The 27,941-nt window shown below is 45.2% G+C and overlaps 1 protein-coding gene and 2 non-coding genes across 3 annotated transcripts; 1 reads left to right on the top strand and 2 right to left on the bottom strand.

The window, feature by feature from the left end:
- Positions 1–22: 22 nt before the first annotated feature.
- On the bottom strand, positions 23–27,939 carry PTK6 (protein tyrosine kinase 6). Its single transcript, XM_042463927.1, has 9 exons — positions 27,906–27,939; positions 15,819–16,355; positions 9,730–9,851; positions 9,080–9,243; positions 6,480–6,633; positions 3,474–3,635; positions 2,246–2,428; positions 1,189–1,341; positions 23–1,031 (listed from the first exon to the last, which is right to left on the bottom strand). Exons 2-9 carry the CDS (start codon positions 16,055–16,057, stop codon positions 844–846), a joined length of 1,365 nt encoding a protein of 454 aa, XP_042319861.1. The 5' UTR covers positions 16,058–16,355; positions 27,906–27,939; the 3' UTR covers positions 23–843.
- Positions 25,781–25,893, top strand: LOC121930197. The gene has a single exon (XR_006103854.1). It is a non-coding gene; the product is annotated as a U5 spliceosomal RNA (small nuclear RNA).
- LOC121930198 lies at positions 27,263–27,381 on the bottom strand. Its single transcript, XR_006103855.1, has one exon. It is a non-coding gene; the product is annotated as a U5 spliceosomal RNA (small nuclear RNA).
- Positions 27,940–27,941: the final 2 nt, after the last annotated feature.

Below are 27,941 nucleotides of genomic sequence, written 5' to 3'. Positions count from 1 at the left end.
TAATACAATAAATTAACCGACGGTGTTACAGTATTTATTTGACCTTCCTTCACAAGTGAGGTAAAGAAAACTGTCCCCCACCTACCCATAACATATTTTCAATAAACACAACCTGTGAATGATTTATACAGCATACTAGGCAGCATGGAGCTGTTTTTAATAGTCCCCAGAAATGTAGCCATTTGTTGTGAAAGATTTGGTTAGCACATATTTCTCTAAACGACTGCATCGCTAAAGGACTACATCCTCATCAATCGAGGTTCTTCACTTTTGTAGTTGCTGCAGACACACATAGTATCCAAAGTCTCCTCTTTGAGCATGGCCCCATGCAATTCTAAAACCACCGTAGAAAAAGTGCAAATCTGAATTACAATATTGCAGATTGAGTATTGCACCATCAGACAATACTGCAGGAAATACAAGAATCCACTGAACCTTTTCTTCAGAATACAGCCTTCATTTTTTACTGGACTTCTCTATTTTCTGTTTCACTTACTTTTTTCAAATCCAGTCACAGGTACAGAAAAACATATAGTTGTCCCCTTGTGCATGAGTTTACCTTCCTTGTGCATGATTGTGCATGATGATTTCTATATCCAGGTGGACGTCCATGCATCTTTTGTGAGTGCCAATTACAGATGTACTCCTTGGATTACAATGTGTAGTACAAAGTTGACAAAGTGACATTAATATCCCATTTCTGTTATCAAAGGCCATTCTATGCCACTATCACATGGAGTCTTGCTCACATATCCATTAGATGTTTGTGAATTTCAGAGATGCTGGTGATTTCCTTTCCATACCAAAGTTGTTGTGAAATATTAAAATGAAGAGGGGTCGCTTTCATTCTGGATTCTCATAGTTGGTGATACTCTGAAGCTCCCCTTTGAGATTCTTGAAGTCTGGCCGTTCATTTGGATTAAGTTTCCAGCATTTACACATGATGCCATAGATTGTGGGAGAACACTTTGGAGGGCAGTGCATCTTGAAGCCAGTTTGGACATGCTTGAAAACTTCACTGTTGGTCATACCTTACAAAGAAGGTAAAAAGTGTATGGTTAATAATAAAAGATGACAAACGAAATGCCACTGTATCAGTGATCCTTTTTTGGTTGATTGATCTCTTTCAAAATCTGATAATTCCCCCCAAGTAAAACCATATGAACCACAAGGTTTGTGTCTTTGTACCTGGGTATGGATTTTGCCCAAGGGTCATGATTTCATAGAGGAGAATTCCAAAGGACCAAACATCAGATTTGATGGAATAGCGTCCATGGGAAAGTGCCTCTGGTGCTGTCCATTTGTAGGGAACGTTGCTGGAGTAAGAGAGATAGATGTCGTAAAAAAGAGAAGAACCAATGGTACTATATGGTGTTGTATGTAAGTTTTTTAAGTACAGTGAAATTCCATATTTCCCAAGGTCAGCCTGCCGACAAACCAGAGATTTTCAGAAGGATTTCTCTCAGTTCACAATATATAATATATATATATCCCAATCCCACGCTTTCTCCAAGTGGGACCAAGCCGGCTAACACACATGGCTTGTTGGGAGGTATGAGAGGACCTTGTTTAGTGGGTTGACCTTCGCCTCTGAACTCCCACCCAGGGAGGCTAGAATGACCACACTTAGAGTTGGCCCTCCACATGTAGCTCTGCAAGTCCTCCGAGCACAATTCTGCAGGAAGTTGACCATAGAGTTGTGCTGGAGAACCTAGACAGTCCTAGAGACAACACTTCTCTAGGCATTTGTAGGTCCTCCACCATGATTCTATGATAATCTTCTAGCATATGTTGACCATAGAGTTGCACTGGAGGACCTGGAAATTCCTAGAGGGGTGCTCTCTTAGGTAAAAATAGGTTTTTTTTAAAAAAATGTGTTTTTTCTGCATTCACAGCGGTCCTCGGCCCCTAATCCCCACGAATGTGGAGGGACCACTGTATTGTTCTTCCCTGGACAGTCTTCTTCTTCTTCTTCTTCTTCTTCTTCTTCTTCTTCTTCCTCCTCCTCCTCCTCCTCCTCCTCCTCCTCATTATTATTATTATTATTATTATTATTATTTTCTGTGATGGAACCCGATTTGTGGAATTCTCTCACCCTGGAATTCTGATTGTCACTAACATGCAAATAAACTTAGCACTTAGCTTTTTAAAAAAGCCTTTTGGCTTAATTGATTTTATCCAGGCTATTTTATACTGACTCCCGTCCTACACACACACACAAATCCCATGCTAGACTGCAAATATACCTTGATAAGCCTGGCCATTCCAAAATCTCCCACTTTGCAGATGTTGTTTTCTCCCACCAAAATGTTTCTGGCAGCCAGATCCCGGTGGATAAAATTCTGGGACTCTAGGTAGCACATCCCCTCTGCCACTTGAGATGCCAAATCCACCAACTCTACTTTTTGCAGCCACTCTCCTTTGGGACCTAGAAAGAAGCACAGGAGGACTTTCTTAGATGTCCATCTCTTGCTACACAGGGTTCTTCTGAATGTTTTGTATCAGCCAGACAGTCAGATGAAAGATGGGACAGGCTTGTTTTAAGCTCCTCCAAAAGCTAGAACACAAACTGATTGATTCAAATCCAGTTATTCAAAAACAGGAAGAATGCCTCCCAACTTTCCTGTGGGACAGAGTTCAACAATTTAAGAGCAGCTACCAAGAAGGACCACTCTCACACGCTTCCTAAAAATATCTCTGAGGACTTTATCGCACCAGCCAGTTGTCTTGCATCAATCATGTCATTGAAGCAAACAGAAAAATACTGGCTTGAAAACAATCACTATTACGCTTCTCTGTAAGTGTACTATTCTGCTGCTTTGGTGATCCATGGTCCTGCACTCACTTTTCTGCACCTCTTCACTAACCTCACCTTCCTTTCTGTGTACAATCCTATCCAGTGCATGTATCCAGTACCTTTTGATTTATTTACATATTCATTTTGCTATGATTGCCAGATGATGAAATATATATATTTTTTTTAAAAAATAAAGACTTAGAAAAGCAAAGGAAAACTAAGTAAAAGCAACCTCAATCTGCTTGGAAGTAGTGAGGAGGGCAGGGGGAGAATCATACCCACTCACACCAAATGACTGCCAAAATATCAGGACTACAGCAAGAAGGACTTATTACTGCACCAGAGGAAGTGATATTGGGAGCCATTGACAAGGTTTTCCTATCAGTGAAAAGGTGCACTCCACAAACAACTGAAATGCAAAGCAGCAATAGGAGAGACATGATAAATACCAGCCAAAGAGGCCATTATACTGCTGTAATTGTGATTTACCAGTCTTGTGTGATGAAGTCCCTCCCCTGAAGGCCTCATTCTTTTTTGTCGTGACGAATGTAGCAGCATCGGACTACATATAAATGTGTGATCATATTCAAAAACACAAATGCAAGAACTTTCAGATATAGGGAATAAAAGACAGTGCTACCACCAGTGAATGAGAAAAGTCAGCAAAATGCCTCACCTCGGAGGAATTCCAGTAGGTTCCCTTTGCTCATGATCTCTGTGATGATGTACACAGGGTCCCCGAGGGAAGAGATGGCATATAGTGAGAGAATGTGTTTGTGCCTCAGTTTCTTCATTGCCTCGATTTCATTCTTGAACATTTCCTGGTGCGTCAAGTCAGCTGGAAAAGGGGAGACAATTTAGATATTCACATATGAAATAAAGACAAGGAACTGAGGCATGATATTCAAATGGAAACTTCCTTGTTTTCAAACTCCAACAAGATGTGAGCAGTCTTGTTTTCCTCTTGTTCTTACCCATCCCTCCAACCACTTATTCCCACATTTGCTTTCATGGCTCCTCCATTACTTTGTCTCTCTCAAATGAAGACAAAGAGCATATCTCTTACATATCACAGATCTCATCCAGGACACATTTAGCCGAGCAACATCAGAATGTGGTCAAGATGACAAAAAAATATGAATGGGGAGGAATACACAAGCTAGGAAAGGTTGCAGCTGTTTGCTTTTGCCCGAACCTCCAGGAAAGGGCAAGATTCCACCTTTTCTCTAATCTCACTGAGTTAATTGAGAGCAAATTACTTTTGCACTTTGAACTCAGTTTGCGGTAATGGAAGTAAACTGAGAACAGAGGAGGAAAGTGGGAGGTGGAGACAGAAACTGGGATGGTTTTAAAGCAGCTAAAAAAATGGGGTAACGGGATTATTTGGAATTCTCCCTGCCAAAATGGGTCAGTGGGAGGGTATGTATTGTACATATGACCTTTAGTTTCTTAATAGAGGTTCTGTCTAATATGATGCACAGGGGTAGTTGTTATGCAGGAGTATAAAGGGACAAAGCATAAAATTTAACTTTAGAAAAAGAGAGAGGATCATCCTGAAGTTGTATCCATCCAAAGGAGATTTCCTTAGGTACTTTTCTTATTGTTCCTGTTTGACTTTCTGGTTTACGTTTTGCATACTTTCAGTAGCAGTGTTACTAGGGAGCTAAACTGCACGTTCCTTTTTAAAATATGCCTAAAACACCTTCAGAGATGGGAAAGTATGGGTCTCCCAGTGCTGTTTCTGTGGCCCTTCACACCTCTAGATTTCCATATCCTCCAACTGTCCCAATTTAGCAGAGACAGTCCCAATTAATCCTCTATCATCCCACTTTCTCAACTGCTTTTAAAATGTCCCAGTTTCTCTCTTCTCCTCCCACTCTGCCCCTTTCTCTGCATCTTACACCAATAGCTGCAAACTGAGTTCAAAGTGCAAAAGTGGTTTACACTCCATTAACTCAGCAGTGGGAAAGGGAGAGGAGGAGACATAATCTTGCCCATCTCAGTTGGCTCAAGCAAAAGCAAACTGCTGCAAGCCTCTCCTAGCTTGTATTTTCTTCCTTTTTAATATCTTTTATCATCTTGACCACACTCGGATGTTGAGGCCAAATGCATCCTGGTTTTCATCTGTGAAATGTTGAAGAGTATGGAGCCAATGTGGTCTAGTGATTTGAGCAATGGATTATGACTGTGGAGACCAGAGTCTGAATCCCAGCTCAGGCACACCTGCTTGGGAATCTCCACCTTGTCCCTCAAGGCTGGCTGATATAGATTCGCCAAGACAAGAAAGCTATGGTTGGTACTTGAACTCTACTCCACTTATATAATCAGTTGGAAACCCACTGGCATACTAAGCATGCAAACACAGTAACCTCTCCAAATGTCACACCGATGGCTGAGTCACCCAAAACCTGCAAATCTTCTTGGATTGTGAGTCACCATTCTCATGAATCTATCCAAGATCCTTTTACTTAGGCCAGCTCAACTTGGGAGTTCGCTTGTTGTTTTCTGTTCCCCTGGGCACTTGCCTCTGGATCTATTTTGTTATTAAGCTTTATTTTGGTTGTGAGTGGAAGAGACGGAGAAAGGAAAGGCAAGTCTCAGGACAAGCAGCATGAGAGACAAAAATGTATGGGGAGGGGGCTTTAAAATCAGGGCACTCATCTCTCCCGATCCCCATTTGGTTCCACCAAAGCTCACTGGCACTACATGAAAGGTCTTTGCATCTTTGCCTAATTGTGTAAGGCTGATGCTCCAAAAAAATCTGGTGGGTGAGTGCACTCGAGCACCTTGTATATTTGGAGGGAAGCAGGGAGTAGGACATTAGCATCATGAAGCTGTAAGCCAACTTTTTGGCCAGGTCCTGGAAGAAGCAGAACACAGCCTAAGGGGAGAAACTTCTCTGAGCCATCATTCAGTCCCAAGAACAACAAATGGCTTGGGAAAACTCACCATGTGTCATAACATAAAGCCAGGTGGGATTTGAAACTGTTGCAGCTGTTGATTGCAGCTACTGTCACATTTTGATGCATACCTTACCTGCCAAAACTGCTTTGGGTAATCCTCCTGTCACCCTGGCTCCAGGTTGCCCTATTACCCACTTTGCTGGGTTTTACCCAGATTCTTGACCCATTCACCCAGATTACAGAAACAGGCACAAGGATAATCATCTGATTCAAAAGCAGTTCTAGGCTGCTTGTCAATTCTTGCCTGCCCTGGCCCATGAAATCATAGGGGTCCTGCATTGTGACATCACAATGCCTTGCCTCTTGGGGTGCAGCTACATTGTAGAAATAATGCAGTTTCACACCACTTTAACTGCCATGGCTCCATCCTACCAAATCCTAGGGTTGATAGTTTGGTGAGGCACCAGCACTCTTTGGAAGGGAAGAGTAAAGACTTTGTAAAACTATAAATCCCAGGAAATCGATAGGATGGATTTAAGTGCTAGAACACTTAAAGTGGTGTCAAACTGCATCATTTCTACAGTGTAGATGGACCTCTGGTCTCTGCTTTTGTACCTAAAATCTCAAGGGATGCTGATGAGTTGGCCAGCGGCCACCCTAGTCTTAAACTTGTGGAGTTTGCTCACTCCTGGACTAAATGAAGTATATAAATGAAGCTGTTATTGCTATTGCTATGAACCAAAAGTCTGACTTCTTCCTATGCCAAGCCAAATTCTCACCTCTAGGGAGGACTTTGATTGCCACTTTGACTTTGTTCTTCCAGTATCCTTCATAGACTTCTCCAAAGTAACCTGCGCCCACCTTCCGGATGAGGCTGAACTCTTCCTTTGGCCTTTCCCAGTCATCCCAGTGTGGCATTGACTTTGGTTCTTGCTGGAGTGAAAAAGAAATGGCAAAACCTTCATGAAGGGTTACCCAGAGAGTTACATCAGGGCCTTTTAAGCTGTCTATTGTGGGGGACTGTAGATTTTTTCTCTCTGACACGTTAGGGACCAGAATCATATTTGTAGCCATTGGCTGAAACTGTTTCTTTCTTTCCTAGAAACTTTGTATAAATCAGCAGCCAATGGTTTGTGAACAAACAGCAATCCATTACTTTGATCAACATTGATCTGCATAACAGTGGAGTCTTTGAAAGGATTTCTTCTTTGGTTTTTTCATTTTAAAAAAATAATATGACAATGACTTTTAGTATTCTCTCTGTGTTGCTTAACTGCTCAGCTGTTGAACCACAGAAGAACTCGGACATATTTACACTACATGTGACTGTTGGTTTCATATAAGCTTAAGAGTTAAACTGTTTTAATTGGTTTTGAATGGCTTTAGGAACTAGTTTAATCACTATTAACTACAGCTGGCTCTCCATATCTACAGATCCTTTACTCACAAATTCAATCAACCACAGCTTGAAAATGTTTTTATAATATATAAATTCCAAAAAGCAAACCTTGGTTTTGCCATTTTATATAAGGGATATCATTTTACTATGTTGTTATAATTAATGGGACTTGAGCATCCACTGATTTTGATATCTGAGGTGGTCCTGGAACCAAATCTCAGCAGATACCGAGGGTCCACTGTATTTATATCCTGCATTTTCAGAACAAAAGCCATCAAAAACTGATAGGTAAGACAATTAAACCAGCAGATCAATAAAGTCTACAGTAATGTGCAAGAAAAGCTACACAAATCCCAGTTAATGAAGAATTATATACCTGTCCCAATTAATCCTCTGCCATCCCACTTTCTCACCTGCATTTAAAATATCCCAACTTCTTTCTCTTCCTCCCACTTTCCCTGTTTGTTATCAGTTTACTTCAATTGCTGCAAACTCAGTTCAAAGTGCAAAAGCATTAATTAAGAATTAACACAGCAGGGGCACGGCAGGAAAAGAAGGGGGCAGAATCATGCAGTTTGCAAAAGCTGTAGCCACTCGTAGCTGTCTACTGTCTATACCATTCTGACCATGGTCTAATGTAGTTTGAGCATCTGTTTCTCACTTTTCATCTGTGAAACATTGGATCGTGTGAGAAATGGCTGAGCAAGAGGCAGGATGCAAAGGATCCCTGCTTGGGCATGGAAACTTGCTGGGTGACTTTAGGCAAGTCACACTCTCTCAGCCTCAGAGGCAGGCAAAAGCAAACCCCCTCTGAACAAATTCTGCCAAGAAAAACCTCATGGTAGGTTTATCTTAGGGTTGCCATAAGCCAGAAAAGACTTGAAGGCACACAATAACAACAAAGAATAAGAGGAAAAAACAAGACTAGCCAGGTCCTACTTTTTTCCACTTCTCTTTCTGGCAACTGGAAATTCTGGTTTGGAGTGGTCATATGCTGTCTGGCTGGAATGTTTGACAAGAGGAAATAAAGCACAATTCAGCCAAGGTCTGATTTCTTTTTATCATGTGCTCTTCCATCAAATCTCAAAGGGCCAAGTAAACCACTCCAGAGCTTGGTATTATGTTGACTAGCAAGACACAAGAGCCAGTGTGGCATAATGGTTTGAGTTTTGGACTGGAAACCAGAGTTCGATTTATGTTTGGCCATGAAACCCACTGGGTGATCACCAGGGCTCCTTAAATCGGAAATGACTTGAAGGCACACAACAACAACATCATCAAAGCCCCAGTTATTGTCAGGAAGAGCTTTAAGCCATCCATGATGGTATTTAGGTCTATTAAGGGAGCCAACATGGTGTAGTGGTTGGAGCATAGTTTATCGCATGCAAAAATAAAGCGACTTACTCCTGCAAGCATACAGTCACTTACAGGATGCTACTGGGAATTATCGCACAAAAAATGCCGCCGATGCCACAGGGTGACTGCATCTTGGCTGCATCCAGGTTCCTAGCTGCGCTCAGCCAGCTGCTTTCTGTTTTTGAAAAGTGGCCAGCTGAGCATGGCTAGGAGCCTGGATGCAGCTGGGATGCAGTTGCCCGGTGGCACCGACAGCATTTTTTGTGCTTTAATTCCCAGTTGCATCCCATAAGCAATTGTATCCTGGCAGGGGTAAGTTGCTGTATTTTTGCATGCAATAGCACTTGATTCCTGCTCAGCCATGAAACCCACTGGTGAACTTGGGCAAGTCACACCCTCTCAGCCTCAGAGGATGGCAATGGCAAACCTCCTCTGAACAAATCTTGCCAAGAAAACCCTATGATAGGTTTGCCTTACGGTCGCCATTAAGTCGGAAATGACTTGAAGGCACACAATGCACAATACTGTACAGGATATAAGTGTGATTTGCTGGAAGTAATAATGGAACAAAGTTATGCTGCATTGCCCTGTAGGGAGTAATGTCTTTCTACTTTCTACCCTTACCTTGTAGCAAGGGATCAAGAGCTTCAGCCCATGAGTGAGACCTTTCCCTCTGTAGTGCTCAATGAGAGAAGGCAGATCTGGAAAGGACCGGGTGGCATTCATGTAGAAATTCCCCTGGGTGTTACGCAAAATCTTGTAGTGCCTCACCAGTGAGTCATCTCGCACTGTGAAATTGCAGGAAATAGAGATGAAGGGCAGAGTTGTAGGAGGGAAACACCCATGTCATTAAACATGTTGATATCTTCCAATTCTCATAAGTGCTAGCCTTTAAACATTGGGCAAGATGCCAGCTCCCACACACAGCATGGGCACTCAGGAGAGTCTCTTTCTCTCTGGTGGCATGACTGTGGGTAGGGCTTTGGAGAAACATTCCTCCTACTTTGTATCTCTGCTAGACACCTGCAGCTGACTGATGCCACTTTAACTGCCATAGCTCCATCATCAGAAAGGCCATAGAGTTCCCCAGGCCTAATCTTCTGTGATCTGTTTCTGAGTATATCTATTGTGTGTTACATTCTTTTATTGTACACTGCTCCAAAAGCAGCCAAGAAATAATAGGAACAAATAAAAAATGAGTATGAAAATCACAGATGGCTTCTCCTTGTTTGCATCTGGTCACTCCAGTAGGAAAGAAAATCCAACATCCTTACCTGACAAAACATATTCAGCTCCCTTTTTCTCACTGATGCGGATCAGAAAGGCCCCTGTTTTATTTTCTTCTGACATCAGCCGATGTACTGTTTCAGAACGGGAGATCTGTCCAAAAAACCACCTATAGGAGCAGGATATGAGCATAATAAACTGAATATGTGGATCAGATCTACAGGCCTTCATAATCCAGCATTTTGCTTCCCACAATGGCAAAAAGAGTTCATACTCTTCAAATCCCAATTTGGCAGGGACAGTCCCAATTAATCCTCAGACACCCCACTTTTTTAGCTGCTTTTAAAATGTCCCAGTTTCTTTCTCCTTCTCCCGTTTCCCCCCTTTTGTCCTCAACTTACTTGAATTGGTGTACATTGAGTTAAAAGTGCAAAAGTAGTTTGCACTCAGTTTCCTCAGCTGGGGGAGTGGAGAGGGTAAAAGTTTGGTCTTCCCGGTAGAGTTAGGCAAAAGCAAACTGGAGCACCCTCTCCTGGCTTCTCTGTTCTTCCTTATTAATAACTTCTGCTATCTTGACTGCACTCTGATGTTGCTTGCTCACACATAAGAACAGTATGCTCAGTGGTCTTGGAATTTTAGCTTATTCTTGGAACAGAGGAATTAATTTTAAGAAGTGTGAGTATATTGGAATGGAATGGTGCCCTCTGGAAGAGAGCATGACCAGTTAGCCTACAACTCGAACATGAGCACTCCACACTAGAACATCTCTACTAACATGATTTCATTATGAAAGGGAAGACACCTAAATGCAACCTTCACCCCTTGTTAACACACAAACACACATTGAGATTTCAGTGTGGTCAAATGCAAATTTATTTGTTTTGTGAACATGCAGTCTCATAATGACATCTTTCAGTGGAACCCCTGTGATAGCTTACAACAAAGCAATAAAAAGAATCAATGCCTCTAACAACACATTTTTTAAAAAATTAACAACAATCCAAATATGTTAAACTTCTGAGAGCAACAGCTAAAAAGCTACTGTTGTTTTTATGTGCCTTCAAGTAGATTCTGATGTATGGTGACCCTCCCCTAACATTTTCTTGGCAAGACTTATTCAAAGGAGATTTACTATTGCCTTCTTCTAAGCCAGTGGTTCCCAAACATTGGTCCTCCAGATGTTTTGGACTCCAGCTCCCATAAATTCCAGCCAACTTGGTCAACAGTCAGGAATTCTGGGAGGTAAAGTCCAAAATAGTGGAGAAGTTTGGGAACCACTGCTTTAGGCCAGTGAGAGAGTGTGATCAGGTCAAACAAAATGAAATAATCTAAAGGTACTTTGTTGTTGTGTGCCTTCAAGCAGTTTCTGATTTATGGCAACCCTAAGACACCTATCGTAAGGTTTTTTGTGGTCGAGAATGTGTGCCCAAGGTCATCTAGCAGATTTCCATGGCTGAGTAGGGAATCAGTCCCTGATCTCCAGAGTCATAGTCCAGTGCTTAAACTGCCTCTCTCAAGTCAAAAGGGGAAACCTGTGAAAATCCAGATATTGTTGGATGTCCACTCCATCACCTCAGTCATGGAATAGGCTGACTGGAGCAGGGACGTAGCTAGGATTTTAGGAAGGGGGAGGGGGTCCAGACTAAGTGCCACCATTATAATGGGGCTTGAGTGCGGCGGCGCAGCAGCACACACCATTCATTTTTCTAATGGAAGGGGGGGTCCGGACCCCCAGATCCCCCCCCCGGCTACGTCCCTGACTGGAGCTGATGGGATAAGAATGTCACGAAGGTCACAGTCCCTAACTTTGTGTTAGATGACTAAAAAACCCCAACTTTTTTTTTGCCAAAAAAACCATAAAATAATCAAGGTTCCAGCAAAGAAAAAAAAATCCAGTCTTTTGTGGGTGTGCAACACACCTGTTCTAGAGTTGCAACATGAGGAAAGATCACATCAGATGGTCTCAAAAAAGATAGTGCCAAGATCCCTGTTTACAAAAAAATGGTTGTAATTACTCTGGTACTCATGTGAAGCAAATTCTGAATCCTGCTGCAGTTTTGCATTAGTGAGGAGACTTGAAGATGCTGTGTAACACCTGTTAGCGTGCTACAGTTCTTTCTTTCTTTCCTTCCTCCCTGGAAAAGACGCAAGGCAGCTAACACAGCTGATATTAACAACAAAATTTAAAACTTTCTCTTTGAAATACTGTCTTTAGGGAATGACTAAAAATTAGGAAACGTTTCCTGATCACTAGAGTTGTTTGATAGTAGCAGTCTTCAGCAGATGGGTCCTCTACTTTCCTAGAGATTTTTAAATAGAGGTTGGATGGCCATTAGGGGCCATTTCACACTACAGGTACTACACACTTATAGCTTTATGATTCCAATTTAACTGCCATGGTTGCATCCTAGAGAACCCTTGGTTTGTAGTCTAGTGAGGCACTAGAGCTCTCTGGCAGATAAGTCTCTCTAAGTCTCCCTCTTTATACTGCAAATCCCATTATTCCAAAGAATGGAGCCATGGAAATTAAAGTAGAGGTGCTATAACTGTGGAGTATGAAAAAGTCAACAGAGATGTTTCAGTTAAGAATTCCTGTGCTGGCAGAGATGGCATGCAAAGACACACCCAGCATCACAATACCATATAGTGTGCCCTGGCCTGTTCTCTTCCACCTCTCATGATATAAAGGGGTACCCTGGTTCTTTGTCAGTGTCTAAACATCTAGCTTTCCATGTCAGGCAAATCCACAGTGGCTGGGTGAAAAGAAGGCCACAGTCTGGAGTATTAGCCACATCCAGGCCATCAGAAGAACCCCCAAAGAAAGTTCTTGCCAAGTCAGCTTGGACAAAGTCCTGTTTAGCTCAGGCAATGATCAATAATACAAAGGCATGTGTAGCTCTCAATACTTTCTGCAGTGAGGACCTCACATTCCTGCCAGTTTGTTAGTGTTCCAGTAGCAGAAACCAGATACTTTTGCTTTAAAGCAATAGGAAGCATGCACCTTGTTTTTAATCCAAGACAAATCAATGATTTGGAGAAACAATGGGTGTATTCCAGAAGGGTACAGGAAATGACAACATATTCCTTTGACTCTTGGCATGACCCACCCCAATCTAGGGGCATCCATTTGTTTTAGGGCATTTTAGGTACTTTCACTTTGTACATACAGCTTGGCTTGCATACTTGAGATCACCCAGACCCTGAAATCTCTCCTTCTGGTGCACTGTGCTGAATTTGCATTTCACAGGCTTATCTTGGGAGGTGGGGAAAAACTTTAAAACAAGTTATCAGTTGAAGATAAAGTCCTCATACACTAGAGAGAAATCTTTTTTCTCTCTGGGACAATAGGTTGGAATGAAAGTCATTTGTTCCTTTTTAGCTCTGTTGTTCTCCATCACAGATGGGAATTATGCAGGCCTCCTGGTGCTGACTGCAAATCCCAGCAGCCCTATCCCATTTAGCTAATGGTGAGGAATACTGATCATCACAGGGCAGTTCAAGGTGCTTGAAGTCACAGGATCCTAAACCTTATGTTTGATCAAACTTATTTCCAACATTCCTTCAAGTCATAGGAGGATCTCAGACTTCATGTTTTCTAAAACCTATATAAAAAACGTATTGGACTTGGTATTTTCTTTGAGGACTTACATTTTAATTCCTGGATATTATACCTTACTCATATATGATTGTTCCCTTGATATTATCTATTTAAAGTTTAGGGGTGGGATGTCTAACATTATGGTCTGTTTAAAATATTTTTTCTCTATTTTTCTTTATTTTCTAGATGTCTTATATGGTTTTATTATTCCACTGGATGGTTAAAATGTATTATTGGAGTAAACATATGCAATTTAAGAGTTTAGTGAATTTGTGCATCATTATTAAATCAGTGTTCATAAGTAGCAGAGTTAACTTGTTTGTCTTTCTAGTCACAGGGCAAACAAATCTGAAAAACTACATGATTCCCACCCTTATTCTATCTATAGTCATGCTTCTCAATGGCAAGCTTTGCGCAGAATGCTTTGAAACTGCACCGCACACATTGTTGTAATTCCTCCTAAGAGCCAAATAAATAAATCAGAAAGTGAGTGGAGCACTCAGGTTTCTAGAGGTGTATATTTTATTTTGTGATTATGTTCAAATCATGTTTCTAGTTCCTTTGGTTAAAAGGAATAGGCTTGACAGTAAGTAGATGATGCTCAGATGCTGCAAAGGTGGTAAGATGTAATTCTCACAGTGGAATTGCTGTCTTATTATACACTCCTGAATGCCTTTTCCAATGGCTAGCCAAAGTGTTGCATAAATGTACACTCATATCAACCCATACCTACCAACATTTCATAGATGAAAACTGGGACACATGTGGTCAAGCAATACCAGGGTCTGGTAGCAAAAGTTGTTAATGAGAAGGAATAAACAAGCTAGGAGAGGCTGCAGCAGTTTGCTTTTGCCTGAGTCTACAGGAAAAGGCAAGATTCTGTCCCCTCCTATCCTCTCACCAAGTGAATAGAGGGCAAACTGCTTTTGCATTGTGAATTCAGTTTGCAGCAACTGAAGTAAACTGGGGAAAAAGGGAAGAAACTGGGAGGAAGAGAGAGAAACTTGGTTCTTGTTGTGTGCCTTCAAGTCGTTTCTGACCTATGCCGACCCTAAGGCAAACTTATCAAAGGGTTTTCTTGGCAAGTTTCTTCAGAAAGGGTTTGCCCTTGCTTTCCCCTGAGGTTGAAAAAGTGTGACTTGCCCAAGGTCACCCAGTGGGTTTACATGGTCAAGACAGGATTTGAACTCTGGTCTCCAGAGTCATAGTTCAATGCTCAAACCGCTACACAATGCTGGCTCTCACTTTGACATTGTGAACTCAATTTGCAGCAACTGAAGCAAGCCAGGGATGAAGGGGGAAAGTGGGAGGAAGAGAGAGAAACTGGGACATTTCAAAAGCAGCTGAAAAAGTGTCCTTGTATGTCTTTCCCAAATGACCAGCAGCAAGAGTAACATATACATATATCTGTCCTTGTTTTGCATATCTAGCCAGCTTTTATAAGTGCAAAATAAGATGGGAAGAGAGGGAAGGAGGGATGGTGAAATCCAATGCACATAGAATCCAAGTCCGGCCTTTTTTAAAAACCCTGTCTACCACACTCTCTCAGCCTCAAAGGATGCCAATGTCATTATCAAGCCCACTCTGAACAAATATTGCAAAGAAAACTCTGTGGTGCGTTACAGACCTCCGAAAAGTGGCAGCCTGTACCCGCCCCTTTCCCCGGGGTATCTGGGCCTCAGCAGTTAGAACGGCAGCCGCTGAGGCCCCGATCCGCCGCTTTCCAGGCTGCGGGGAAGCGGCAAAAGCCCCAAGGACACCCCGCGGCGGCGGGGAGGAGGAGAAAGGGGCCACTTGGCCCCTTTCCTCCGTTGCGTTGCTTGGCGCAGCTGTCTGAAGGCTGCGCCCAGCGACGCAAAGCAGCACCGCAAACCAGGAAGGAGCTCCGAAACGGAGCTCCTTCCTGCTCCGTGCAAAGGGCACACTAAGCGCCCTCGTACGGAGCGACGACATCACGTCCGCGCCACCCCGTATAGAAGCGGCGCGGTTGTGACGTCGTCATGGTGGCCCCCATGTAGATGGGGCGCCGCCATTTTGTACGGACTCAGTCCGTACTAGGGTTAGGGGGTGCGGAAGCACCGCACCTTCCTAACCCTAGTATGGACTGACTCCGTACTAAAAGGCCCGTCTGTAACGGGCCTGTGATAGGTTCGCTGTAAGTCTGAAATGACACGATGGCATACAACACACACATAGGAGTTTATCACATGAAGGAGATCAGTTTATCCCATGAAAATCCTGGAAAAATCATGTAATTCTGCAAAAATATTTCACACAACCTTGCACAAAACCTGCCATTAAAGTGGACACAAAGAAGCATTAATGCACATATTTTTTACTTTGGGGATTTCAGCGACAGTGCCTTACCAGTATCACTTTATTTGCGCAAGTGTATATGATAATCATTCACGCAATTACTCACCAGTTTTGTTTTATTTGCGGGATGCTTTAAATGTGCTTTAATCTCTCTTTAATGCCTAAATTAGCCCCGATGTGATAAAACTCTATAGATACACACACACGCCAATGAGTACTTACGGTTCTGCTTCCATAGTCTCTTGCTTGGCCAAGTAGTTGGAGGGAACATAACCTTCCTGGAAATTCTTGCCTGTGGCATCTAATTTCTTGGCCCACCACCATTCTCCTTTCTTCTCAATCACCTGGAAAAGGTCTCCTGCCCGGAAGCTTAATTCAGTCTCTGTCATACCATTAAAATCCCATAGACTGGTATAAAGCCTGTTCCTCGTTCTTAGTGGTGGGACTGGCTTGGAAGTCATGATGCTATCAGGGCAAGAAGGTGAAGTCCTAGCAGACCAAGGGAAAAGGTCTCTCTTTCTCTGAGACACACCACAACTTCACAAAGCCTCTTCACAGATACATACTTGTTCAGTGAGGTTCTCCACACTGATCCAATACAAGAAAGTCTTTGCAAACCTGCTGAGTTGTCTTCTTGGTACCCGGTCAAGGCGAGACTGCCAGGCGGAGACTCTGACATGTGGGAAAAACCCTTCTCCACTTCCTCTTTATGGGAGAGCAATGGTAATAATATATCCCAGACCTGCCTTTTTGCTGCTCCTTGAACAGAGGGAGGGAAAAGAAGAAGAGGAAGAAGGTGGTGATGACACACAAAAACAATGTGAAATGCTCTCTGCAGGTCTGGTGCAAAGCTGAGCTGGCTTGAGGAACCTGTTCTAGGATGCTTAAGTAGGGGGGAATCTTACCATACCGCCCATGTTTCACAGGTGAACACTGGGACATGTATGCCCAAGCAACACCAGAGTGCTGTAAAGACAGCAGAAGCTAATAATGATGGAGAATACACAAGTTAGATGGGGATGTGGCAGATTGCTTTGCCTGAGCCCATTGGAAAGGAAAAGATTCTGCATTCCTCCTCTCCTCTCTGTCCCCACTATGGAGTTCTAACTATTCTGGTCCAAAACACACTGGAGAAATAATCCCGTCTGAGACTGGTTTAACTGCCCTGGCTCAATGCTAAGGAATTCTGGGGACTGCAGTTTTGTGGAACATTTAGCCTTTTCTGTCAGAGGGCTCTGGTGCCACAGTAAACAACAGTTTCCTTAGCATTGAATCAGGGCAGTTAAAGTGTTCTCAAATTGGATTATTTCTGCAGTGTGTTTGGGACCTTAGGGACTTTGAGTTTGCAGCAAGTGAAGTAAACCAGGGATAAAGGAGCAAAAGTGGGAGGAGGAGAGAGAAACTTTTAAAAGCAGCTGCAAAAGTGGGGCGGAAGAGAATTAATCAGGATTAAACCTTATCAAATCAGGGGTCAATGTCATGCAGCCATCCAGATGTTTAAAGACTGCAACTCGCAGCAGTCCTGTAGCTGGCACAACAAATGTAGAGATTCCTGTAGCTGGCATCTACAGTTCACAGTGACCGAATGGTTGCACAATTCTTACAGCTGTTCTAAAATGTCAGAGGGAACATGGAAGGCTGCTAATCACCCCCATCATTCCCAGAGGTATATTAATTGCCTCTGCATATCAGTTACTGGGGATGATGGGTCCTGTGGGACTCGCTTCTTGTTTGCAGAGGCAGCCCCATGAAAACAAGGGCAGATCTTCTGCAAACAGAGCAAATTTGTCTGCTTATCAAGCTTTTTTGTTGCTGTGTGCCTTCATGTTGTTTCCAACTAATGGCGAGCCCAAGGCGAACCCATCATGGGGTTTTCTTGGCAGGATTTGTTCAGAGGAGGTTTGCCATTGCCTTCTCCTGAGGCTGAGAGAGTGTGAATTGTCCAAGGTCACTATCAGCAGGGTCAAACCTTCTCAATATTTGGATCTCCAGTTGGCTGAGATGGACCAAGAAATCTGACTCAGAGCAAGGCAGCTCTGTTTTGCAGCAGAAGCAACTGGAGAACATAACTCATGGTGACAAGGTACCAGATGCAGCACAATGAGCTACACCTGTTGAAATTCAGTCTGCTAAATATATGTTAAAGGGCCCCACCCCCTTTTTTGTTTCATTTGGCTTCCTGTCCCTATTGGCTTGTAAGCTCCTCATAGGCAACTGATAGATCACTGTGGGAACAGATTGATGGATTAGATAGATAGGCCTTTCATCTAATGATCTATCCAGGCCTCCTCTGATGTTCTTGAGAGAAGATGGTGGGTAAGAGCTGTTGTGATAAGCCAGCATGCTGTAGTGGTTTGAGTGTTGGACTATGATTCTGGAGACCAGGGTTCACATTCTAGCTCAGTTATGAAAATCCACTGGGTGACCTTGGGCAAGTCACACACTCTCAGCCTCAGAGGATGAGAAACAGAAGAACCTTGTCAATAAAACCCCATGATAGGCTCACCTTAGGGTCACCATAATTTGAAAATGTCTTGAAGGTGAACAACAATAACATAGGACTGTTCTCCCTTATTCAGATTTAATTTCATTCTACACTACAATTATTGGTCCTGCTGAGCCACTGCTACCTGCGTTTCAACCTGTACTTTGTAATATGAGGTACCAGCTTATTATGTACTAATTGGAACAAACCTGTGAGTTATTAGGCTTTTTATCCTGTTGCAATGTGCTGTCATGTTGGTTTGCATTTATGCTAGACCTATAATAAAGGTCTTCTAAGAGATCCTGTTATTAACAGCCCTGCGCAGGTCTTGCACACTCAGAGCTAGGGCTGCCTTGATTGATGCAATCCACCTGCACTTCACTCTTCCTCTTTGCAAACTTCCTTCCACTTTCCCCTGCATTGTTGTCTTTTCCAATAAGCATGAGGTTGTCGTTTGAAAGGAAGGCAAAAGCAAAATCCCTCTGAACAAATCTTGCCAAGTAAACCCCATGATAAGTTAGCCCTAGGTGCAGCCATAGACAAGCCCTTGAGTGCATAAATTCAACGGAGCAGCTGACTGTTCAAAGCTGGAGTCTGGCATCCTTGCACCCCTGGGGCAAAGCTTGGGGGATAGAAATATTACTCTTTGTAAAATTATAACTCTCAGAATATATATAATCTCCAAACTCTATTTTAGAAAGAACTGATATATATCCAAGCTCTACCTTAGAAAGAGCTGAACATATACCCCAGTTGCCTTTCCACGGAGAGCCATTTTACGCAGATTTACTCGGGTGTGAGCTTGACAGTCATGAATGGAATTTACTTCTGAGTCAAGGGCTAGCCTACAATCAACAACCGGCTGAGATTACTGCACTACAATCTTATTTACAGTACCAACTGGTTACCCCGGTGGCGTACGAATTGCGCCGCCTGTACGAAACTTTCCGGGTTACGAAAAAAAATCCTTCAAAAAACTGTTCCGGGTTACGAAGGTTATTTCGGGTTACGAAAAAATTTTTGGTTGCTTTTCGGCGCTATTTCACACGACCATCGCGGCTTTCCCCATTAGCGCCTATGGCTTTTTCGCCTTACGAAGTCTTCCGGGTTACGAAAGCGGCGGGGAACGAATTATTTCGTAACCCGGGGTACCCCTGTACTGCTATTCCACTTTAATGGCTGCTGACACCTGTTGCATTTTGGGGTTGTAGTTCAGTGAGGCCTAAGAGTTCTCTGTCTGAAAATTCTAAATGTCCCTCCCTCAACTTCAAATCCCTGAATGCAACAGGAGGCAGCTAGAGCCGTAAAAGTGTAATAGCAGCACTATAAATAGAATGCAGTTGCAGTAATCTCACGATTCACAAGCCTGCTTCTCTCCTATCCTGTAAAGTCCCCTATGAGATTCTTGCAAACAAGCTTGTAAAAGGTGGGGCAAGACAAGGTAGTGTTACATGGATTGTATGGTTGAACCAGCCGAACCCAAGGGTGCTCAACAATAGCTCCTTTTCATCCTGGAGAGAAGTGACCAGTGGGGTCCCACAGGGGACTGTCCTGGGCCCAGTGCTTTCAACATCTTTATCAATGACCTGGATGACAGAATTGGGAGCACACTTATCAAATTTGCAGATGTGCACCAAATGAGGAAACAGCTAATACTCCAGAGGACAGGATCAAAATTCAAGATGACCTGAATGACTAGAAAGCTGGGCCAAAGTTAACAAAATGAAATTCAACACGGAGAAATGTAAAGTACTCCACTTCGGGTCGAAAAATGAATGCACCAGATATAGGATGGGGAACACCTGGTTAAGGAGACTGTGAAAGGGATCTAGAAGTCCAAGTAGACACAAATTGAACATGAGTCAACAGTGTGATGCAGCAGCTAAAAAGGCCAATGCAATTTTATGCTGCATCAATAAAAGGATGGGTCTTGGTCAAGAGAAGTAATCGCTGCCCTATATATCGCTTTGGTCAGGACCCACCTGGAATATTGTGTCCAGTTTGGGCACCACCTTTAAAAAAGGATGTTGACAAACTGGAGAGTGTCCAAAGGAAGGCATCCAAAATGGGTGAAGGGTCTGGAAACCTTGCCTTGTGAAGAATGGGGTCAGACTGGATGGCCCTTGAGGTCTCTTTCCAACTCTATAATTCTAGGTCAATGGGGGAAATGCATTTGCAGTGCTCAGTTAGCTTTGATGGTGAGTTCCTGCATGGCAGAATGGGGTCAGACTGGATGGCCCTTGAGGTCTCTCCAACTCGATAAAAGTCACATGGGGGGAAATGCATCTGCAGTGCTAGTAGCTTTGATGGTGAGTTTCCTGCATGGCAGAATGGGGTGCAGACTGGATGGCCCTTGAGGTCTCTTCCAACTCTATAAAAGTCAATGGGGGAAATGCATTTTGCAGTGCAGTAGCTTGTGGTGGTTCCTGCATGGCGAAAGGGGTCGGACTGGCATGGCCCTTGAGGTCTCTTTCCAACTCTATAAAGGCATCTAGGGGGAAATGCATCTGCAGTGCTAGTAGCTTTGATGGTGAGTTCCTGCATGGAGAATGGGTCGGACTGGATGGCCCTTGAGGTCTCTTTCAAACTCTATAAAAGTCAATGGGGGAAATGCATCTGCAGTGGCTAGTAGCTTTGATGGTGGGTTCCTTTCCATGGCAGGGCGAATGGGGGTCAGGACTGGATTTGGACCATTGAGGTCCTTCCACACTCTATAAAAGTAATGGGGGAAATGCATCTGCAGTGCTAGGTAGCTTTGATGGTGACGTTCCTGCCATGCAGAAGTGGGGTCGACCGGATGGCCCTTGAGGTATCTTCCAACTCTCTAAAGTCAATGGGGGAAAGGAATGCATCTGCGTGTAGTAGCTTTGATTGGTGAGTTCCTGCATGGCAGAATGGGGTCGACTGGATGGCCATGAGGTCTCTTCCAACTCTTAAAAGTCAATGGGGGAAATGGAAAGCTATTTGCAAGTGCTAGTAGCTTTTGATGGTGAGTTCCTGCATGCAGAATGGGGTCAGACTGGATGGCCCTTGAGGTCTCTTCCAACTCTATAAAAGTCAATGGGGGAAAATGCATCTGCCGTGCTAGTCGCTTTGATTGGTGAGTTCCTGCATGGCAGAATGGGGTCAGGACTGGATGCCCTTGAGGTCTCTTCCAACTCTCTAAAAAGTCAATGGGGGGAAATGCATTTGCAGTACTAGTAGCTTTGATGGTGAGTTCCTGCATGGCAGAATGGGGTCGGACTATGGGCCCTTGAGGTCTCTTCCAAACTCTATAAAGTCAATGGGGAGGAAATGCATCTGCAGTGCTAGTAGCTTTGATGGTGAGTTCCTGCATGGCAGAATGGGGGTCGACTGGATGGCCCTTGAGGTCTCTTCCACTCTATAAAAAGTCAATGGGGGAAATGCATCTGCAGTGCTAGTAGCTTTGATGGTTGGTCCTGCATGGCAGAATGGGGTCGGACTGGATGGCCCTTGAGGTCGTCTTCCGAACTCTATAAAAGTAAATGGGGGAACATGCATCTGCCTGCTAGTAGCTTTGATGGTGGGTTCCTCCTGCATGGCAGAATGGGGTCAGGACTGGATGGCCCTTGAGGTCTCTTCCAACTCTATAAAAGTCCAATGGGGGAAATGCATTGCAGTACTAGTAGCTTTGATGTGTGAGTTCCTGCATGGCAGAATGGGGTCGGACTGGATGGCCTTGAGGTCTCTTCCAACTCTATAAAAGTCCAATGGGGAAATGCATTTGCAGTGCTAGTAGCTTTGATGGTGAGTTCCTGCATGGCAGAATGGGGTCGGACTGGATGGCCCTTGAGGTCTCTTCCAACTCTATAAAAGTCAATGGGGGAAATGCATTTGCAGTGCTAGTAGCTCTTGATGGTGAGTTTCCGCATGGCAGAATGGGGTCGGGACTGGATGGCCTCTTGAGGTCTCTTCCAACTCTATAAAAGTCAATGGGGGAAATGCATTGCAGTGCTAGTAGCTTTGATGGTGAGTTCCTGCATGGCAGAATGGGGTCCGCACTGGATGGCCCTTGAGGTCTCTTCCAAACTCTATAAAGTCAATGGGGGAAATTGCATCGCCAGGTGCTGTAGCTTTGATGGTGAGTTCCTGCATGGCAGATGGGGTCGGACTGGATGGGCCTTGAAGGTCTCTTCCAACTCTATAAAAGTCAATGGGGGAAATGCATTTGCAGTGCTAGTAGCTTTGATGGTGAGTTCTGCATGGCAGAATGGGGTCGACTGGATGGCCCTTGAGGTCTCTTCCAACTCTATAAAAGTCAATGGGGGGAAATGCATCTGCAGTGCTAGTAGCTTTGATGGTGAGTTCCTGCATGGCAGAATGGGGTCGGACTGGTGGCCCTTGAGGTCTCTTCCAACTCTCTAAAAGTCAATGGGGGAAATGCATTTGCAGTGCTAGTAGCTTTGAAGGTGAGTTCCTGCATGGCAGAATGGGGTCGGACTGGATGGCCCTTGAGGTCTCTTCCAACTCTATAAAAGTCAATGGGGGAAATGCACTTTGCAGTGCTAGTAGCTTTGATGGTGAGTTCCTGCATGGGCAGAATGGGGTCGGACTGGATGGCCCTTGAGGTCTCTTCCAAACTCTATAAAAGTCAATGGGGGAAATGCATCTGCAGTGCTAGTAGCTTTGATGGTGAGTTCCTGCATGGCAGAATGGGGGTCGGACTGGATGGCCCTTGAGGTTCTCTTCCAACTCTATAAAAGTCAAATGGGGGAAATGCCATCTGCAGTGCTAGTAGCTTTGATGGTGAGTTCCTGCATGGCAGAATGGGGTCGGACTGGATGGCCCTTGAGGTCTCTTCCAACTCATAAAAGTCAATGGGGGAAAATGCATCTGCAGTGCTAGTACTTTGATGGTGAGTTCCTGCATGGCGCAGAATGGGGTCGGACTGGATGGCCCTTGAGGTCTCTTCCAACTCTATAAAAGTCAATAGTGGGGGAAATGCATCTGCAGTGCTAGTGGCTTTGATGGTGAGTTCTGCATGGGCAGAATGGGGTCGGACTGAAGGCCCTTGAGGTCTCTTCCAACTCTATAAAAGTCAATGGGGGAAATGCATTTGCAGTGCTAGTAGCTTTGATGGTGAGTTCCTGCATGGCAGAATGGGGTCGGACTGGATGGCCCTTGAGGTCTCTTCCAAACTCTATAAAAAGTCAATGGGGGGGAATGCATTGCCAGTGCTAGTAGCTTTGATGGTGAGTTCCTGCATGGCAGAGATGGGGCGGACTGGATGGCCCTTGAGGTCTCTTCCAAAAACTATTAAAAGTCAAGGGGAAATGCATCTGCAGTGCTAGTAGCTTTGATGGTGAGTTTCCTGCATGGCAGAATGGGGTCAGGACTGGATGGCCCTGAGGTCTCTTCCAACTCTATAAGTCAATGGGGGAAATGCATCTGCAGTGCTAGTTGCTTTGATGTGAGTTCCTGCATGGCAGAATGGGGTCGGACTGGATGGCCCTGAGGCTCTTTCCAACTCTTAAAAGTCAATGGGGGGAAATGCATCTGCAGTGCCAGTAGCTTGATGGTGAGTTCCTGCATGGAGAATGGGGTCGGACTGGATGGCCCTTGAGGTCTCTTCCAACTCTATAAAAGGCAATAGGGGGGAAATGCATCTGTGCAGTGCTAGTAGCTGATGTGAGTTCCTGCCATGGCAGAATGGGGGGCGGACTGGGACGGGCTTGAGGTCTCTTCACACTCTATAAAAGTCAATGGGGGGGAAATGCATCTGCAGTGCTAGTAGCTTTGATGGTGAGTGTCCTGCATGGCAGAATGGGGTCGGACTGGAGGCCCTGAGGTCTCTTCCAACTCTATTAAAGTCAATGGGGGAAATGCATTGCAGTGCTAGTAGCTTTGATGGTGAGTTCCTGCATGGCAGAATGGGGTCGACTGGATGGGCCTTGAGGTCTCTTCCAACTCTATAAAGTCAATGGGGAGGAAATGCATCTGCAGTGCTAGTAGCTTTGATGGTGAGTTCCTGCATGGCAGAATGGGGTCGACTGGATGGCCCTTGAGGTCTCTTCCAACTACTATAAAAGTCAATGGAGGAAATTCATCTGCAGTGCTAGTAGCTTTGATGGTGAGTTCCTGATGGCAGAATGGGGGTCGACTGGATGGGCCTTGAGGTCTCTTCCAACTCTATAAAAGTCAATGGGGGAAATGCATCTGCAGTGCTAGTAGCTTTGATGGTGAGTTCCTGCATGGCAGATGGGGTCGGACTGGATGGCCCTTGAGGTCTCTTCCAACTTCTATAAAGTCAATGGGGGAAATGCATCTGCAGTGCTAGTAGCTTTGATGGTGAGGTTCCTTCATGGCAGAATGGGGTCGGACTGGATGGCCCTTGAGGCTCTTCCAACTCTATAAAGTCAATGGGGGAAATGCATCTGCAGTGTAGTAGCTTTGATGGTGCAGTTCCTGCATGGCAGAATGGGGTCGGGACTGGATGGCCCTTGAGGTCTCTTCCAACTCTATAAAAGTCAATGGGGGAAATGCATCTGCAGTGCTAGTAGCTTTGATGGTGAGTTCGCATGGCAGAATGGGGTCGGACTGGACGGCCTTGAGGTCTCTTCCAAATCTATAAAAGTCAATGGGGAAATGCATTTGCAGTGCTAGTAGCTTTGATGGTGAGTTCCTGCATGGCGAATGGGGTCGGACTGGACGGCCCTTGAGGTCTCTTCCAACTCTATAAAAGTCAATGGGGGGAAATGCATTTGCAGTGCTATTGCTTTGATGGTGAGTTCCTGCATGGCAGAATGGGGTCGGACTGGACGGCCCTGAGGTCTCTTCCAACTCTATAAAAGTCAATGAGGGGAAATGCTTTGCAGTGCTAGTAGCTTTGATGGTGAGTTCCTGCATGGCAGAATGGGGTCGGACTGGATGGCCCTTGAGGTCTCTTCCAACTCTAATAAAAGTCAATGGGGGAGGAATGCATCTGCAGTGCTAGTAGCTTTGATGGTGAGTTCCTGCATGGCCAATGGGGTCAGCTGGATGGCCCTTGAGGTCTCTTCCAACTCTATAAAAAGTCAATGAGGGGAAATGCATTTGCAGTGCTAGTAGCTTTGATGGTGAGTTCCTGCATGGCAGAATGGGGTCGGACTGGATGGCCCTTTAGGTCTCTTCCAACTCTATAAAAGTCAATGGGGGAAATGCATCTGCAGTGCTAGTAGCTTTGATGGTGAGTTCCTGCATGGCAGAATGGGGTCGGACTGGATGGCCCTTGAGGTCTCTTCCAACTCTATAAAAGTCAATGGGGGAAATGCATCTGCAGTGCTAGTAGCTTTGATGGTGAGTTCCTGCTGGCAGAATGGGGTCAGGACTGGATGGCCCTCGAGTCTTCTTCCAAAGACAATGGGGGAAATGCAACTGCAGTACTAGCAACCCGCTTGAGAGGGCGCGCAGGGAAGCCCTTCTCTCCTCCCGCGCGAGGTTCCAAGGGGCTCGTACGTCATCATCGGTGGAAGAGTCCTCATTTGCATACCCGCTGGGACCACAATGCACTGCGCGGAGGGAAGCGGGAAAGGGGGCCTCCGTTCTCCTCCCCGGCCCTTCCCCGGCTTTTCCTTCCCCTCGTTCACTGGAGAACGGGCCCTGGATCTGCAGCCCAGGATTCCCATTGAGGCAAAAGGGTCACCATGACCTGAAAGGCAGCTGCCATTGATGGGGTCGGGGAGGTCTGGGGCTGGAAGGCATACTCTGGTTTCTCTTCAGATCGTATAAATTCTTCGCCTTTTACTAAAGATTTCCGTGGAGAGGAACATTTATGAGTTTCGAACTAATTTTTGAGGCCCGCTTCGGTGGGGCTACTTTCTGCTGGTTTAAAAATAGACTCAAAGCTTCGGTTGGATGAATGGCTCCGCCTTGAGGGAGGAGCATCTGGCTTCGGCCCCTGTTTCGTGCGTCACTCTATTGGCCCTAGAGCGAGCGAGGCAGAGCTTTCCTAGGCTTCACATCACCGCCTGCCTTTGGACTACGGGCTCCCAGAATGCCTGGCTGTTGGCCAACGATGGCCAGGGCCTCTGAGGAGCCTGTGGTCCAGAACGCCTGGAGAACCAGTATTTCTGGAAGTCCTTCAGCTGGTGCCTTGGGCATGTCACACTCTCTCAGCTTCAGATGATAGCTAATGGCAAACCCCCTTTGAGAAGAAAACTGGCCAAGAAAAGTTTTTCAATTAATCGCGTTCCTGTGGATAGGTTCTGCCTAGGGTCTCGTCCCTAAGCAGGGACTGATCTGAAGGCGCACAACCATCCTCATCATTGCATCTGGGAACGCAGACGAAGTTCTATGGAAAAACTCGTGCTACTAGCTTCGTCCGTTCAGTATGTAGATGACTGCACAATCTTATTAACACTCGTATTCACTTTAACTGGCATGGGTGCCTCCTGTTGCATTCTGGGATCTGTTAGTAAGGATCTGCATTTAGAATTCTCAGCCAGGAGACACTCTTAGGCCTCACTAAACTCCAACCCCCAGAGAATGCAAACAGGAGGCAGCCAGAGCAGCAAAAGTGGAATGGCAGCACTCAAAGAGCGCAGTGGCATGCGTCGTTCATGAAGATCCCTTTGCAGGATGATTTTCCAGGCTCAAACACCGCTGCTGTTTATTGTGGAGCCTTCAGTTGTTTCCTACTTATAGCAACCACAAGGCAGCCCTATCATGGGGCTTTCCTGGCAAGATTTGTTGAGAGGAGGTTGAGCATTGCCATCCGAAGCGCTGAGAGAGTGTGACTTGCCCAAGGTCTCCCAGTGGGCTTCATAGCTAAGCAGGGATTCGAACCCTTATCTCCTTGTGCAACACTTAAGGCACTATGCTAGGCTGCGCCTGCTATGCGCTTTGAATGCCTTCCAAGAGTAGAAGTTTAAACAGGACAAACCAGCAGAGCCAGGAGGAAATCTCTTTTTAAACCAGGGATTCCCAACACACTGGTTCTCCACGGCTTTCTGGACTACAGCTCCCAGAAGCCCTGGCCATCTTGGCCCACAGCCAGGCATTCTGGGAGCCGTAGTCCAAAGGCAGTGCTGTGATTGAAGCCTAGGAAAGCTCTGCCTCGCTCTCAGGCCAATTAGAGTGACGCACGACGACAACAGGGGCCGAAGCCAGATGCTCCTCCCATCAAGCGGCAGCCATTCATTCCAACCGAAGCTTTGAGTCTATTTTTAAAACCAGCAGAAAGTAGCCCCACGAAGCGGGGCCTCAAAAAAATTAGTTCGAAACTCATAAATGTTCCTCTCCACGGAAATCTTTAGTAAAAGGCGACGAAAGATTATACGATCTGAAGAGAAACCAGAGTCTTGCCTTCCAGCCCCAGACCTCCCCGACCCCTCAATGGCAGCTGCCTTTCAGGTCATGGTGACCCTTTTGCCTCAATGGGAGATCCTGGGCTGCAGATCCAGGGCCCGTTCTCCAGTGAACGAGGGGAAGGACGCAAAGGCCGGGGAAGGGCCGGGAGAGGAGAACGGAGGCCCCCTTTCCCGCTTCCCTCCGCCGCAGTGCATTGTGGTCCCAGCGGTATGCAAATGAGGACTCTTCCACCGATGATGACGTACGAGCCCCTTGGAATCCTCGGCCGGGAGGAGAGAAGGGCTTCCCTCGCGCGCCCTCTCAAGGGCGGTGCTAGTACTGCAGTTGCATTTCCCCATGTCTTTGGAAGAGGCACTCGACGGGCCATCCAGTCTGACCCCATTTCTGCATGCAGGAACTCACCATCAAAGCTACTAGCACTGCAGATGCATTTCCCCCATTGACTTTTATAGAGTTGGAAGGTACCTCACTAGGGCCAATCGTCCGACCCCATTTCTGCCATGCAGGAAAATCACCATCAAAGCTACTAGCACTGCAGATGCATTTCCCCC

This window comes from Sceloporus undulatus, chromosome 4 (assembly GCF_019175285.1).
Source record: "Sceloporus undulatus isolate JIND9_A2432 ecotype Alabama chromosome 4, SceUnd_v1.1, whole genome shotgun sequence".
Classification (NCBI taxonomy): Eukaryota; Metazoa; Chordata; class Lepidosauria; order Squamata; family Phrynosomatidae; genus Sceloporus; species Sceloporus undulatus.
The sequence above is the reverse complement of the archived record's forward strand: the minus strand, read 5'-3'. Positions and strand labels throughout refer to the sequence as shown.